A 15,529-nucleotide genomic window follows, 5' to 3' on the forward strand; every position below is an offset into this window, starting at 1 on the left:
AAGAGAGTAATGGAGATTGTATATAGACTAAACAATCTAGAAACACACATGTATTTTGTTCAAAAAGGAGGCTTGACCCTCGGCATCTGCATCATTAGGATGCACACAACCTATAGACATACATGTGCTACAACATTGCACAAACAATCAAGGAAAATAAAAATACAAAGAAGCCCCTAGGGGTCCCTGAGCGACAACCATCTCGCCATCAGTCTTCACCGTTGCGAGAGAAGAGAAGCAAACCATGAACTAAAAAGCACCTTCACAGACTCCTTTCATGGACCTCAAGAGTGCGCAGCTACAGGCGTGCCAATGATGTTGTGGAACATCGGCAGGAAAAGACCCCCATACTTCTCGAGCGCAAGATCCACCTCCATTGGAAATTGTAACTTGTATTTTTTAGCATGGACACACTCAATCAACATGGCATGTTTAGAAAGAAGCAGACAATCACATGTTGCATATTACTTAGCACAATCTAGAAACGACACTAGACAGGTGCCTAAAACATCTTACCACAATTACATAATCGGTTCAGGCCTGACACTAAGTTCATGAGATGAGCAAAAGTGCACTAGGACTACCGCGGCACTCCAAACCTCAACATGATATGATTTATGACAACATCCAAGCAACAAGCTACACAACAATACATAAGAGTTCATTTGAATAGGACACTAGTAGACGAAACACAACAAATCACATAAGAGTTCATAACTTCATATGAATAGCACACTAGTAGACTAAACACAACAACTTCATGGCACCAGATCCGAGGGCCTCAAGTTTGAAGAACGAGGATGATCTGATCATATATAGATCGAAATTGAACCCTGCATAAACAACAAAGGATCCATTGAGCACATGAAAGTCTCATACGAACTCTTCGGTTTTAGTCTAACTAGCTATCAGGGCATAATCTGAGAAATTCTTGTAATGGGATAGTAATGGAACATGAAAGTGAGCAGATGTTTTAACTTAAATTTGGTAGGAAGCATTTTGGGTAACGCTTACACGAAACAACCATAGAGGAGGGTGTCAAACTGTCCTAGTCCAATAAAAAAATGTACACTTCAGATTTGTGCCTTCGATACTACCTAAATTAGTCCAAACCACCTTACATTACCTAATCAAGCATTCAGTTGAGGAAATTAATAGTTTCTGTTGCTGCGCTAAGACCCCTACTCTTGTGCGAAGGTGAAGCAACTCGTTCACAAATCTGCTGGGGCCACTAATGGCGTCATAACTATTGGGGTCATCGCTGCGCAGTGCGGGCATAGACTTCCAAAGCATGCTCCATCGCTTAGCAAGAACACACGTCCGCACAGAGTCGTGGGAAGGTAGGAACGACATAAGATAGCAGAGAAGATCATTCGGGAGGGCCCCGCCCCCTGGCCAGAGTCGTTTCCATGGTTTCCTCGCCATTAAGCCTCTCTGACATTATGTCAAAAAGGTTGCCTACGCCGAAGCTATAGAGGTGTTGGATGTGGTGAGTCAGTGAGTGAGACCAGCCAAATGGAGAAGATACACAATAATCATGAGCTGACCAGATTAGCTCACCTGCAGCCGCCGCTAGTCATGCTCCTCCACCACCTCCTCCTCCTCCTCCTTGACAGTGCTCAGTTCTCCAAGCAACGCAAGAGGGGACTCTTCTCTCATGCCTTCTCACCTATAACATGGTGGGGCAGGAAAACAGAGAATGTCGAAGGAAGGGATAAAGAGAAAGTGATGGGTGTTTGATGGATGTTGGTTGTTCTTATAGAGAAGAACTTGTATTTAATACCAGGAGGGTCTCGAAGGACCCAGAAAAGCTGCTTTAGTAATAATGTTGGCACAATATGAGAGCGGGCGAACCGAAAGCAGCGAGAAATGGTCCAAATTATCTTGTCATTCACTATATCATGGGATATGTGTCATCCTCTCTTCCGGAGAGAGCCAAATGAGAAAATACAACACTGAATACACGTCATAGTTTATAATTGACAAGATGGGTGGGACCATCGCATTATGTCATAGGCGTGTTAATGAATGCTGAGGTGAAGGACAAAGGCTCCATGGTTGGATGGTACTTATCAATTTAACCATGTGAGCATAACGACAACACTGCACCAACCTTGTTCTATCTCATGTGACCGGGTGCGTATCGCCTGAGATGGAGGAAGGTGGAGCAACTACTCCATGGAGGGGTTACATATTTACTTATTCTGGGCCGGATGCGATTGGATCCACATTTGTTTGAGGTGTGTGTGTGTGCGTGTGCGTGTGATGGACCGAAGGAGTGCTGACACATGATAGGGCAAATGGCGTGGTTTGTGAGTAAAACTTCCATACATGTACACCATCACACAAACCGTAGCCTTCAATGGCGAGCTTGCCCGTGTAGTTGTCCAAATTAGGAAATATGAATATAGAGTAACACATCGTGGAAGATGAACTTACCTACATTGATTAGGTTGAGGGTGGCTAGGAGTTCAGGTTGTGTTGGTGCATGGGTTCAGTGTGGCGTTTGAATATCCGAGTCTTGTGTGCACAGTTCCTTGGTCCTCACAATCTTATATGTTTACTAGCTGACCCGTTGTGCCAATTAGCGCAGAGACCAACAGAAACCTAGAAGTTAAGCAAACTATTTAAAGGATTTTTTTCTCAACTGTGTGCTAACGATTACGCTTGTGAAGTGTTTCTATTTGCCTTAATGGCGATAATTTCCCATAGCTTTCTTTGCAGATTTGTTTTTGATGCTCCGACCTTCCCTTGTATGGTAAATGTGACAGAAAAACAACAATTGGGAAATTAGGTGTACCATTTGAAGGAATTTTCTCGTGAATATCCTATAAGTAATTATATTTGTATTACCTTTGTAGGTGCCTTGTATATTTAGCAAAGACGGACAACGGAGATTGTTGCCTAAGTGTTTCGCTGGCCAGGCAGGGCAACCCAATGACCTGATTGACAGAAAGTCCAACCGCAATCCCCACCCCCCCCACCCCAACCGACCTCAGCCATCAGAACCATGTTCCCCTCCCAACCAACCCTCTAACTGGCAAGGCCGCATCATCCAAAGGTCGGGCAGAGATCATAAAACACGCCTACAATACCATAAAGTTAAGCAATCTATGGGAGGCATGTATAGTAGACATTCTTTTAATGAATACCTTTTGCTCGTGATGAAAACTTGAGCATCTCTGATTGGCGCAGAGACCTAATCCTCTGGCAGTATCAACTCCTATGGCAATATGGCACAATTCTCGAGTTATTTTACCCTCTCCTTCGTTTGCATTCAAACAGTATCAGGAACCATCCTGGTTTAATGATCGTTGCTCATGTCCTTCTTTAGCCGGCCAGGGCAACCCAACCGTCGGGTCAATAGAGGACGATCACACCCTTCCCCCCTATGGTACATGAATTGAACCATCGGAACCAGGACTCCTATTCTCAAAAACCGAGGTGACTCGAAACCATCCGGGCAGATCACAAAGTCCAAATATCGGGTAGTCAACTAAAAACAAGGCATCCGACCAACATGACGTGAGGGAAATAGGCCGTGGCAACCCCTGACATCCACCTAACAATGAACAAAACAGACCGGCAGGATGCGACCGATGCGCACACTGAGCCGGGCGATCGTGCATGCCCAACGTGTTTTTGAATGTGAGCCGGTCTTTCTTTAACACCGCTAACTTGAAAACAAAAATACTGAGCGGACGTGACATTTTGGAACGTATTCCCAGACTCTCAAAACCAACTTTGCGAAGTCATCAATACTAACGGACCAAAGATGAAATCTACTCTCGCTCGTACCAAACGTCGTCTTTTGCTCGGTATCAATTGTTGCGTCTCCTACTTCGTTACTTTCTTCTCCATTTTGCTTGATTCCTTATAACCGATATTTTTTCTTCATGTATGGCCTCTTTTCCTATGGAAATAAAATAAACAAAGGATTTTGCGATCTCTCGCATTCATTAGTCATTAGTGACAATATTGCAGTGATTTTCTCAGAATTTCTAAGGTTATCCTATTCAAACAACGGTGTGATGAGCGTAGAAATATCACTCATCAACCTCCACAAGCTTAAACCTTGATCGTCCTCAAGCAACAAAGACAACAACCCAATCGTAAGAAATTCAGTTGTTTAGAGAGTTGAATAACAATTGGTTGTTTGCATGAATTATATGTTTGTACCGAGAGTAATAGGTATAAACTGGTGGTAAGATATAAGCTTGCATGGCCTTGTAGATCACTGAACTTGATAAATGGATTCTTGCAATTGTCGAGCTAGAGATGTATAAGAGGATCTCGTTCTTTAGTATTTGGACGCACTCTTAACATGTCTCTTACGTATCTATAATTCTTGATTTTTTTATACTATTATATTATCAATCTTGTATGTTCTATAAGCCATTTTACATAATTTTTCGGAACTAACCTATTAACTCAGTGCCTAGTGCCAGTTTCTATTTTCTACTTGTTTTTGGTTTTTCAGAAAATCCATACCAAACGAAGTCCAAACACGATGAAATATTTTGATGATTTTTTCTAAACAAAAAGAGACCTTGGAAGCTTTCAGTAGGAGGCTAGAAGACATACAAGGGAGCCACAAGGCAAGGGGCACGCCCTGGGGGTAGGGCGCACAATCAACTTTCCCTAGCATGCCCTGGTGTATTAGTAGGCCAGGAATACAACCATAAAGCCACAGAGCATCAAAATCTCACCGATTCGTTATTTCGATGGCGCCAAAGGCCGAAACTCGGCCCTTCGGTCCATGATTCGACCATTTTGTGTTACCCAACCAACAATGTATTTATTTAGTTTCATATAGTTAGCGTCACTTCTTGGCTGCGTTTGGTTTTTTCGCCATGGTCGCAACGAGTCATCTATTTGTATAAAGTAAGATACAGTCAGCCCCATGCCATATATGTATATTGTTTTAGCCACTATTCCATGTTACTAGGCATGTGCCTAGGGGCGTGTGACCTGTGCGATGGCACAAGGGCTTCAATTTTTAGGGGCCCCGAATTTCCTTTTTTTAGCTGTGGGGCTCCAAATTTCTGACCCGTCAATTCACCCACATGCTAGCCCATGCGGTTGCGCATGTCAATTCCTATTCATCGCTTATTTGTGGCAGATTGTTGAAGTTTCGCACATGCAACACACTCATGGGCCGACCCAATTCACGCTAAGTTTCCTGGTTTTAGGAACCTTCTAGAAGGTTCCGGTCCAGTTCAGGTAGGTTTTTTCTCTTCCTTCTGGTTGTTTTACCGATTTTCTTCTGTTTTAATAAATGTTCGGAAAGGAATGTTCGAAATTTCAAAAATTGTTCGCTATTTCATTTTTTTTGGAAATTTCAAAAAGCGTTTGCGTTTTCAATAAATATTGACAAACTTGAAAGAATTTTGTGTTTTCAAAATATGTTCACTGTTTTCAAAACAATTTGAAATGCACTATAGTAAAACCGCGTGCTTCGCTATGTGGGCCGCACCCTCTACGTGCTCCCGTTGGGCACGGTCACGGTCACGATCAGGCAAAGGCCCTGGATTCTCTAAAAATAAAAGGCAAGGGCCCTAGAATCTCGAAGCAGGCCTGCCTCAACTCGACGAGTGACAGGGCCACTCCATGTCAGACCGAGTGAGCAGTGGGACAGAAGGCCGTTGAGCGCACCACAGCCGGTATGATAGCCGGACAACATCGTGAGCTATAGGAACAGGCAGCAGGCGCTTACCATTGCTGGTGGCCGAGGGCGGCTACACGCGAACAGAGCCCTGGCTGGTACTTTCCCCATATAGAGGTAGATCGAGGTGGCGTGCTCGAAGCAGCCAAACGGTAGCGCCCAGCTGACTCTACGGGTGGAGCTGGGTTCGTCGGCGACCTGGATGTTCATGAGGGACGCCTAAGCGTCTTTTTCGTCCAAACTGGTACGATGTCGTTCTCACACATGATTAGTTTACAAGAATAGTGAACTAGTATATCTAGTATAAATCGGAGAGTAAGCTATCTTGCCTCTTAGTTTCTAGCACTCACGATTCAATCTTATTGGAATGTCTTTGTCAATCTTGCAAAGAAAATAACGACACTTTGATTAGGCCCCTAACATCACCGACTCGGCTCTGCATGTTAATCTTCAACTCACCATAGAGTCTAGTGAGATTTTAGGTCCATACTCAATAATATCTAGTTGAATTAAGGCATCTCCTCTTAATCAGAATCCTCGGAATCTGGATAGTCTACAAGGCCCTCAACTGGAACCTTACTTATGTTGGAGACTTGGTCATGATGATAATTGTTCCTGAATGTGATTGCTTGTGCAGCTCTTGAATTGTATGTTTGAGCAGCAACTTGATCATGACTAGATGAATTTGAGCCGTTAGCGTCATCAACGATGCCATCTTCTCCTGTTTTATGTCCTATACCTTCACATGGTTCGTCACTAGAAGGACCATTGGAATACTGGAACTCGTCAAAAACAGCCCCAAGTTGTAAGGCTCTTCGCATTGCTGCAGATACATCAACGCCTTGAGTGTCTCCAAACAAGCTTGGCATCTGAGATGAATTAGAAAGACTAATTAATCACTGAAGTGTTAACTTTATTTTCTGAGTAATATAATATATAAATAACTTTCCATTGTTAGCTCACCATTGTTCTTTGGACATCGTCTTCTGAATGATAGCCCGACATGTAAGGGATTGTATGACGAGTCTTCACGGATTTAGAACTTGAGGCACAATTCCCGTAGCTATCCATAAACATTGCCATGTTTTGTTCCCTTTCCATACGCTTTCGATGTTTCTTGAAAATATAAAATACACAATTATTAGTAGACAATCATTCAAAGATGAAAACTTTAGTTCATAAATTAGGTACTAGAAAACACTATATAATATCAGGCCTTTCGTTTTTTTTCAAGTCAAAAATTTGGGTTCACTGTTCATCTGTATTGTTAACTTATAAACAAAAGCATTTTATAATAATTTTTCTAATACAAGACACTTTGGCTTATTTCAGTCAAATTACATGTTTGACTTAGCTCATTTGAAATGACTCCATACATGCTCCAGAGTTCAATAAATGTGTATTGGGAACACACCTGCAGATGCGCAGAAATTTGTTTCCTCGTAACAGTATCCACGTTCATGATTATCTTTATCTTGCTGGGCGATGCATCTGAAATGAATTAACAGGTAAAATTTCATATTATCGATTTTAAATCGAGAAGGCTAATCCTGAAGTGAAAGTGCTTGGGCCTAAGATGGGTAGTTACTTGCTCCAAGTATTTGAAGAGCATATAAAAACTTGCTCTCCAGGAAAGGTATCCATTTGAAATGAGTGGTCGTTTTAGTTCCATCCTTTTGCTGTGCTACAGACTCTCCAACTTCTTCTCCATCTTGCGCTTTATCTCCAACACCTGTGTGTGCACAACATAATACTTTAATATTTGCAGTTTCATGTTTTCGTGCAATCCAAAGGAAGACAAGACTTATTTTACTTGACACAATTCAGGTTACTACCGCATTGAGAAGATTAATATAATGTTCTGGAAAGCATGCACTAAAACAGACGTCTCTAACTTGTACTACTATTACATATAGCTAATTGCGCGTTCATAAACGGAGGCATACATATTCTAGTGACTCAACACTCATATCCGACATATACCTTACACCCAACATATTCTAATGTAGGAAGTGATTTGATTTGATTTGACTGAGTTAATGCAAAATATTTGATTTGATTTGATTGAGTTAATGTAAAAGATTTGCTTTGATTTTCGATTTTCCCATGTCCGACGTATAGCTAGAATGACCGATTTAATTTGATTGAGTTAATGCAATTATCTTACACCCACCAAGAGAGGCATATCAAAATATTTAATTTGATTTGATTGAGTTAATGCATGTCGTGGGCGAGGGGAGGCTTCACCAATGAACATGCGCCACCAACTCACCTTATTGGTAGAGACTCATTCCATTTCAAAGCACCTATCTTTTGAACCTCTTAAACTTTTGCCAAAAAATAATGGCCCTTCTACAGTTGGGGGGGGGGGGGGGGTCAAATTGATGGCTAAAGTTTGACACAAAATGTGTGTTCTTGAAAACATGGAAGGAGATAGTAATTATTTGCCTTGGTGAAGAAAAAGAGATAGAGATGAAAATAATTCAAGAGAAGCAATGATATTTTACTCTTACTCTTATGTTTCGTGCCAATCTATAAAAAGAAATCTACTTTGAAATGGATGTATTGTACTCCAAAGAATGATTGGATTGGCCATGTGAAAAATTGTACATTAAAATAGATTTTCAATGAACCATTAGATTATAGTGTTAAGATATTTTCTAGAAACTATAAGCATAAATACTTTGTCATAAGATGTTAATTTCAACCTTGAAACAGATACTTCATCCTGTTCAGCCTAAGAACTTTTACATCAAGATGTTGCCACATATTGTGAATGGTAGTAGCATCAAGAGGCTTCTTCGCCAAAAAACGAGCACCAAGTTCAACAGATCTCTTCATTGTGTACATTGTTGTATCTGCTGACATCACTGCTTAAAAAAAAGACTTATCAATGTCACATAAAAGAAGATGCGTGTGCATGCAGTTGGAGACAATTATTAGTGAACATACTGATCACTTGAAGGTTTCGATGCATATCTTTGGCTGCTTCCAGGAACTGAAAGCCATTCAACTCTTCCATGTCCACCGCTGCTATGACAAAATCAACATCATGTGCTTTCTTTTCAAGAATACCGAGCGCTTCTATGGGACTTGTATAGACTGCCACTGGAAAACAAGATCAACTTCACTATCTGAATGTAATGACATCTCAAAACATGAGAAGAAATGGTTTCCATGAAACGTTGAAAATGTATATTTTCATAAAGATGAAGATAGTTCCTCTTTCATGGGATGTAGAAAACCTTACCATAATAGTTCAATTCAGAGAGCATGGATTTTGCAGAGTTGGCATGGAACTCATCTTCATCAATGACCATCACGATGAGCGCATCTGAGGGCCTTCCTTCTGCTCTTTCTGCCATGGGGTTTCTCAAAGCGAGAGCTCTATTTGCTTCTATTTTTCTGTATGCGTGAATGTGGCAATTGGGCATTGGTGGCTATTTATAGCTCAACAACGTTTCTTCTGTTTCACACAGTCATGTTTATATAATATAAAAATTTAATACATTACTGTTAAAAAATGCAAAAGAGCTAATAGCACAAAGTGGCCAGGTGTGGCCCATGCATCCTATAAGGTGACACACATGGTGGGATAGAATCTGACACAACAATAAATGAATCACCCCCCCTCTCTTCCAAAAAAAGAGTTACCACCAAATGTAGATTGTTCAATAACCACGAAAGTACTAGCTACATAATATATACAAACCAAGCAAACATATATGTACGGAAATGATATGTTTCACCTAAAGTAGTGGAGAAAATCTATGTGTACACTTGTATTTATATTTGTTATAGAAGGCGTCGAATTCCAAAACGACAAAGCGTAATGACATAACACATCACATGGATGCGACGACAACGTAAAAACAAAACCACAATTATAACACCATTTTTCGGAGGAGCTGCACTCAGCGGCGATTCTACATGTAAGCTGTGGGGTCAGCTAACCGCAAAACTTTTTTGTATTGCAAGATTATTCTATTTGTATTTGTGCAAAAAAAAGGATGTTTCAAAGTGATCAGTGCACTTGAAACCACAACTCTTTGGTGATGTCGCAGTCACTGGCGGCACAAATCAAAATGAAAAAGTGATGTCGCATGGATGTGAACACAATGTAGTGGCGAGGTCAAAGTTATAATCACATTCTCCTAAAGAGTTGTAATATTGTTGAAACAATGGACATAGAGTCAGTGTTCTGTGTGACCCTCAAATTTTAGAATTAAAGAACATTACTTTCAGAGGTGATTTCCTACGTGAGGTCCATAAGTCTGCACTAGAAACAAAGTTTCAAACATAATAGAGTACTCTACTTTAAGTACTAGTTGATCATGAGCAAGGAGTCTAACATGGTCTCCTAAATTGTGAATAGTGAAATTTGCTATGGATGGCTGGAGACTAGAATGGGTACACAATGGGCGGTGCCGTTTGGATGGTCTGATGTCATTGGTCACCCGATATCCAATATGGGTGGCCAAAAGTTAGAATGGATCCAAAGTGGGTTGCATCCTTTGGACGATCAGATGTCACCAGTCAGCAGATATCGGCTATGGCTAGTCAAAAGTTAGAATGGCGACAATGTGAGCTGCACCCTTTGGATGGTCTGATGTCACCGGTCAGCAGATATCTGGTATGGGTGGTTAGAAGTTAGAATGGATACAAAATGGGCTGCACTCTTTAAATGTTTGTGACATCATTTGCACTACATTAACTATAGTGTATATGTTCTCACACCCCTCAACCACCAATGGATCTCAAATAAATGAATCTAGCTCTTGTTTTTAACCAAATCAGGTTGTGTAGATTCATGGTTTCACATTTACACATGGTTATCTCTTTATGACATGTGTCCAGTCGTATTTCTCCATGCACGAACAAGTGAATGTTTGTCACACTGGCTTTTGGTGTATATGCATACCACCTTCTTTTTAGAAAAAAGGCTGAGGCCCGGCATTAAATCAATGACGCCCTTACAGACCGATATGCCACGAAAGCAACACAAAACAGAAAAAGAACAGAGCAACACAACAGCTCAAGATACAAGACACACAAGAAACAACTAATCCGCCGCCGCCGCGAACGTGCCGAAGAGGAGGGAAACCATGGAGGATGATCCAACACCGGAGTCCGGAGGAAGCCCGTTTGCCGTCAAGACCCTGAGAACACACACGGCTGGCACACCCTCTAGTTCTGCCTCCGAAGAGGGCACACCCTGCCCTCTCGCCCTAGCTCGTAGGGCGCTGCGCCGTCGGAAGGCGGAGATGCTCTACCCGAGCACGTGTGGACATGGCACATCCGGTGGCCTAAAGGGATGAAGACAGGAATGAAAGACCCACGTTGTCGAACTAGAGGCAAAGAAGAGGCCGGGAAAAAATGGCATCCACCCCTGCCACTAGAGTGTTGCCCCATGAAGAACACCGGCCGCCATGGCGGCCAAACTTCAGCGCAAGAGCCGAGCCTGCCACCCCGCTGTCCAAAGGCGACGCCTTCAAGAAGGTGACGACGCCGGAGCGTCGCCGCCGCCCAAATGGAGGATTTCAGGTTTTCACGAGGGACACATGGGGGAGGGAAAGGGATGTACCTCGGTGTGGCCCAGAAGAGGGAAAACGCGCCCGCTGCGCCGTCGACGTCGTGGCCGTCACCGCGGGCCAAGGGTTTCCCCCAATCCGCTCCCTCGACCCTAAGCACGCCACCCAGCCTGCAGGCCCGACGAACCAGAGGACGCCGGAGTCCTGAGCAGATGGGGCTCGCCGGGCCGCGCGCGGAGATGCCGCCCTCTTTAGATCTGGCGCAGGGAACCGGTGGAGTCGGCTCCCGCACCGAGCCCCCGACCACCGCCTCCTCGTTTCCCGCGCAACCAAGGATGCGTCTCCGTGTGCTAGTGACCGCCGCCTACTGCCATGCACGCGCCGCCCTCGCCGCTAGGGCCGCCGCCCCAGATCCAACGCCCTACACGAACCATGGGGCGGAGAGGAGCCGCGCCGCCACCTTCCTTGGTGGTCGCACGTCCCAGCCGGCGACCCCTCAGGTAGCGGCGAGAAGGGGGAAGGGGAGGGGGAGGTGGTGCACGACGCTAGGGTTTCGCCCCCGGGTCGCCACCGAGGGGCGACACCAGGGAGAGGAGAAGCCGATCACCTCATATGTGTACCACTTCCCAATGTACATTTTGCTTTTAAATTACTGATCAAACACCCTTATACTACTACGAAGATATCACATATGGAGACTCTATTATATTTTCTTCTTTGAGAAACACAGTACAAAGGCAAACGTTCACATACATGCACGAACACTCGCCCCTATGAACACACACACACTCATAGCCCATCCCTATGATCACCTTCAAGAGACAAGACCAGCAAATCTTAAGACTAAATTTCTCGGACGAGCCAAAAAATAGATAATTATCATAATATTTCTTCCGCAGATAAGGTAAGCATCATTACTATCAGGAAAAATGAGGTGCAACATTTCCTTCGATAAATGCACAGTGACTCGTGTTTGTTGTATATAGTGTCGGATAGGAAACTTTATATTGCACATATGTGTACTGTAGCTATGAGCATGTAACTGATGAGATGATTTAATAAATATTTTTTCGTAAATGCATGACCACTATTACAGTTTGGTACATTAGAAACATGCAAAAACGTACACCACAATGGCTGGGGCACTTGTGGCCGTAATGAGGTATCGTCGGTACCCATGTCTGACGTGTATGCCAAACCAAAAAAAAAAAAACAGCGCGGCTCGCCTCCACCATTGCTCACGGCGAGCTCGTGTTCGTTTGGCCACACCCACCGGTGGAGTTGGAGTCCTCAGCTTCCTGTGTAGAGAGCGGAGAGGATAATGGGTTATGTTGGACACCATGGACCACCTGTAGAGGAAGGAGGCTCACCTATGTCACTCCATCGGCACCCTCGTCTAGAGAGTCCTTCAGCCTATTGAGAGACAACAAGCTACTGATCACACCGTTATAGGATCTCAAGTGGCTCGCCGAGGAGGCCACCTCCCTGACCTCAAGAAGCTCGCCCTGAGGAATTGAGAGAGATATAGAGAGAAATGGTGGTGGCGGTGCAGGATCTGGTCAGCGGTGAGGTGTGGGTCATTCTGCGAAATATATACCATCCTTGAAATGGGTCTATTGGGTCGATATATTTGCACAGTGGTCTATCTATCATCAATTTTTATGCGAATGACCACATTGCAAATGGTGAACAAGTACATACTTTGTCTATCATATGCCACACACAAGCGTTTCTAAACAACCGTGTGCAATGTTTCTTGCACACATTTCTGATGCCTTAAGTGTGCGACACGCGGTGCTAATAGGTATATTCTGTAGTAGTAGCCATTGTAGGCATAGACTGATAGACCTAGTCATCCATGTACAACTTCGGTTGTTCATCTTTATGTAAATATGCTAGTTAAAATTTAAGAAATGATGACGTTGATATAAAAAATTATTCATGAAAGTTCAGATACTATTTTCATGTGACTAAATATTTATTTTTTTAAATATGTGAATCAACGATTGATGACTTTGATTGCATGCATATTTTTGGACAACGATTTATAACAAGTATAGGCTGGGAGCTCAATCAATTTTATTGCCAACTTGCCATGTTTTAATTCCAATACTCTGAAATCATGAACCAACAAAAATAATATCCAATTAAAGGCGAGTAAAAGAATTCCTCAACAACAACTAAAACATTGAAAAACTGGAGATTACATATGTTTTCAATTAATAAAAAAATAACCAACATTTTCCTAAAAAAGTGTACATAATAGACATTGCCTGCCCATCTGCGCGGGCAATTCTACTAGTTGCCTGCCCATACATGAACTTTAGATGAACACTCTCAGGAGCCAATGGTGGAAGTTGCTGCCCTGTCACCGTGATGGTTCTAGAATTTGAAAACTGCACAAAACATGGCAAGGTACAATAAATTTGTTCCAAGTTGTCCTTAGTTGATATATATTGGTGAATACCTTTACGCAATTTCTATTATTCGCTTTTGTGGGAAAAAATAATTAGCTTCAGTCGATTCTCCGGCTCTGGCTGGCCGAAATTCTTTGACCCGGAGACACGCAAGATTCTTTTCAGCAATATCCTTGCCAAATCTCTTTGTCAACGAGGAGTTTGGTGGTGCGAGGCCAACGGACATTATACATATGACCGCTGAGACTAAGGAGGGCTACAGATTTCAGACAGTTGTGGAATGCATGGTATTCGGCATCAGTCTCTGATGATCAAACTTACAACAGGCTATGAAGAATAGTGAAAACAATGAAGGGAAATCAACTTAGTCCATGATGGACGGATGGATGCACTCTATCCACTACCTGTTAGAGATTCTTAATAAAATGGAATCTACCAACTGGAAGATGAGAGAAGAAATAAACTGCATTTCCACAACATGATGAACAACCAGATAAGAGAATCAAACCCCAAGTGAGCTTGCATTGACGATACAAACGTCGTGTGGTAACTATTGTATTGTCACCATCAGTTACATGGTTATTAGTTTTGGTGGAACAACAGTCATTCTGAACTACACCGGAGTGCAATCCAATTTAACACAAACTGAATACTTACAGATTAAAAAAGGGTGGCATACTCTGGCAGTCAAACAGGGCACATAGGCTCAATTTCCATTGTACATAGTCATGTCCTCACCCAATTTCTATTTTCCAATAATGGAAAGACGACAATGTTCTGACCAACCATGACGCATTTTAAGACTTCGACCAATTGGAAACTGTTTTCGTGAGTTGCACTGATCAACCAACGCAACCAGAACATGATGAAATGCAAGAAACTAAATCTAGCGATAATGGCCAACACAGGACCACCATTACAGACTAACAAAAGGCTTAACACCTACATGACGACAGAGGACACATCTTTGTAGCCATTAATGGTGGAAGCTCCAGGGCCTCGTGCGTTAGGAGGATCCTTCTGGAAACTGAGATCTGCAGAAAACATGAAAGTGTACGATAAGTTTGGTACCAAGATGTTTTTGTTCAATCGTGCCAAAGATCAGCAGCCAGTATCATAACAACCCCTGCCGTTATGTATCTGCAGATATCAAATTTGAGATGTAAATTCAGTGGCTGTATCTGCGGACACATCTAACTTTTTTTAAATATGTACCTACAGACTGAGACTGACAAGGATCGGAACAAAGACGGGAAGTTTCTGACTTTACAGAAGCAAAGACGTACAGAACCAGTTTCAAGACCAAGAAGAGATCAAATGAACATGTTCAAAGCAAAGAATATGAAGTGAAATTTAGGCATACACCGAACATTCAAGCAGCAACATGACTATTTCTTCAGACCTAAATGACCACAATCCTTACATGGTCAGAATACAATCCAATGCTAAATACAAGAGATCACCATCGTTATATCAAACAAGGCAACCTAGGATGAGGTGAACTAAGTGACTGCCTTGGTGTCCTTGGACACGTGCGTGGTTGGCGACTTCGTCGGGGATGACGAGGCAGATGGGTGTCCGAATCTCGCAGGATTTGAGGGTGGACTCGCGGCGAGTTCATGAATTACAATGTCAGGCCATGCATGGCCAGATTGTAATGGTCCGGTAGAGGCTACTAGACAAATATCCAAGTCCAGTATTATCCATTCATAACTTGCAATCTGAGTGCGACTACGACAGTTGATGCTAATATGCTCACGAAGATCCATTTATGAACTCCTACGAGTTTATTCCTTGTTTGGTCATAGTGGGGATGTAAACCGGGTCCCCACTTATCGGTCTAGTAGTTCAATAAAGCTCTTTTTGTGGGAAAATGAACTATCGAGTTAAGTAAATCTAACTAAACGGGCCTTGCA

The 15,529-nt window shown here is 42.7% G+C and overlaps 1 protein-coding gene and 1 long non-coding RNA gene across 2 annotated transcripts; both read right to left on the minus strand.

Moving 5' to 3' along the window:
• Positions 1-431: 431 nt before the first annotated feature.
• LOC120970899 (uncharacterized) lies at positions 432-1,841 on the minus strand. The gene is made up of 2 exons (XR_005765443.2): positions 1,561-1,841; positions 432-833 (listed from the first exon to the last, which is right to left on the minus strand). It is a non-coding gene; the product is annotated as an uncharacterized lncRNA (long non-coding RNA).
• Positions 1,842-5,933: 4,092 nt separating this feature from the next.
• On the minus strand, positions 5,934-11,792 carry LOC109777717 (two-component response regulator ORR29-like). The gene is made up of 8 exons (XM_073502550.1): positions 11,250-11,792; positions 8,916-9,131; positions 8,618-8,773; positions 8,374-8,535; positions 7,254-7,397; positions 7,080-7,156; positions 6,629-6,781; positions 5,934-6,534 (listed from the first exon to the last, which is right to left on the minus strand). Exons 2-8 carry the CDS (start codon positions 9,097-9,099, stop codon positions 6,190-6,192), a joined length of 1,221 nt encoding a protein of 406 aa, XP_073358651.1. The 5' UTR covers positions 9,100-9,131; positions 11,250-11,792; the 3' UTR covers positions 5,934-6,189.
• Positions 11,793-15,529: the final 3,737 nt, after the last annotated feature.

Source organism: Aegilops tauschii, chromosome 6, assembly GCF_002575655.3.
Source record: "Aegilops tauschii subsp. strangulata cultivar AL8/78 chromosome 6, Aet v6.0, whole genome shotgun sequence".
Lineage (NCBI taxonomy): Eukaryota > Viridiplantae > Streptophyta > Magnoliopsida > Poales > Poaceae > Aegilops > Aegilops tauschii.

Coding starts and splice junctions, on each gene's coding strand:
- LOC109777717 (XM_073502550.1), bottom strand. CDS start 9,099: ATGCCCAATTGCCACATTCACGCATACAGAAAAATAGAAGCAAATAGA. Junction 8,774..8,915: donor CTCTGAATTGAACTATTATG/GTAAGGTTTTCT, acceptor CTTGTTTTCCAG/TGGCAGTCTATACAAGTCCC. Junction 6,782..7,079: donor AAATTTCTGCGCATCTGCAG/GTGTGTTCCCAA, acceptor TATATTTTCAAG/AAACATCGAAAGCGTATGGA.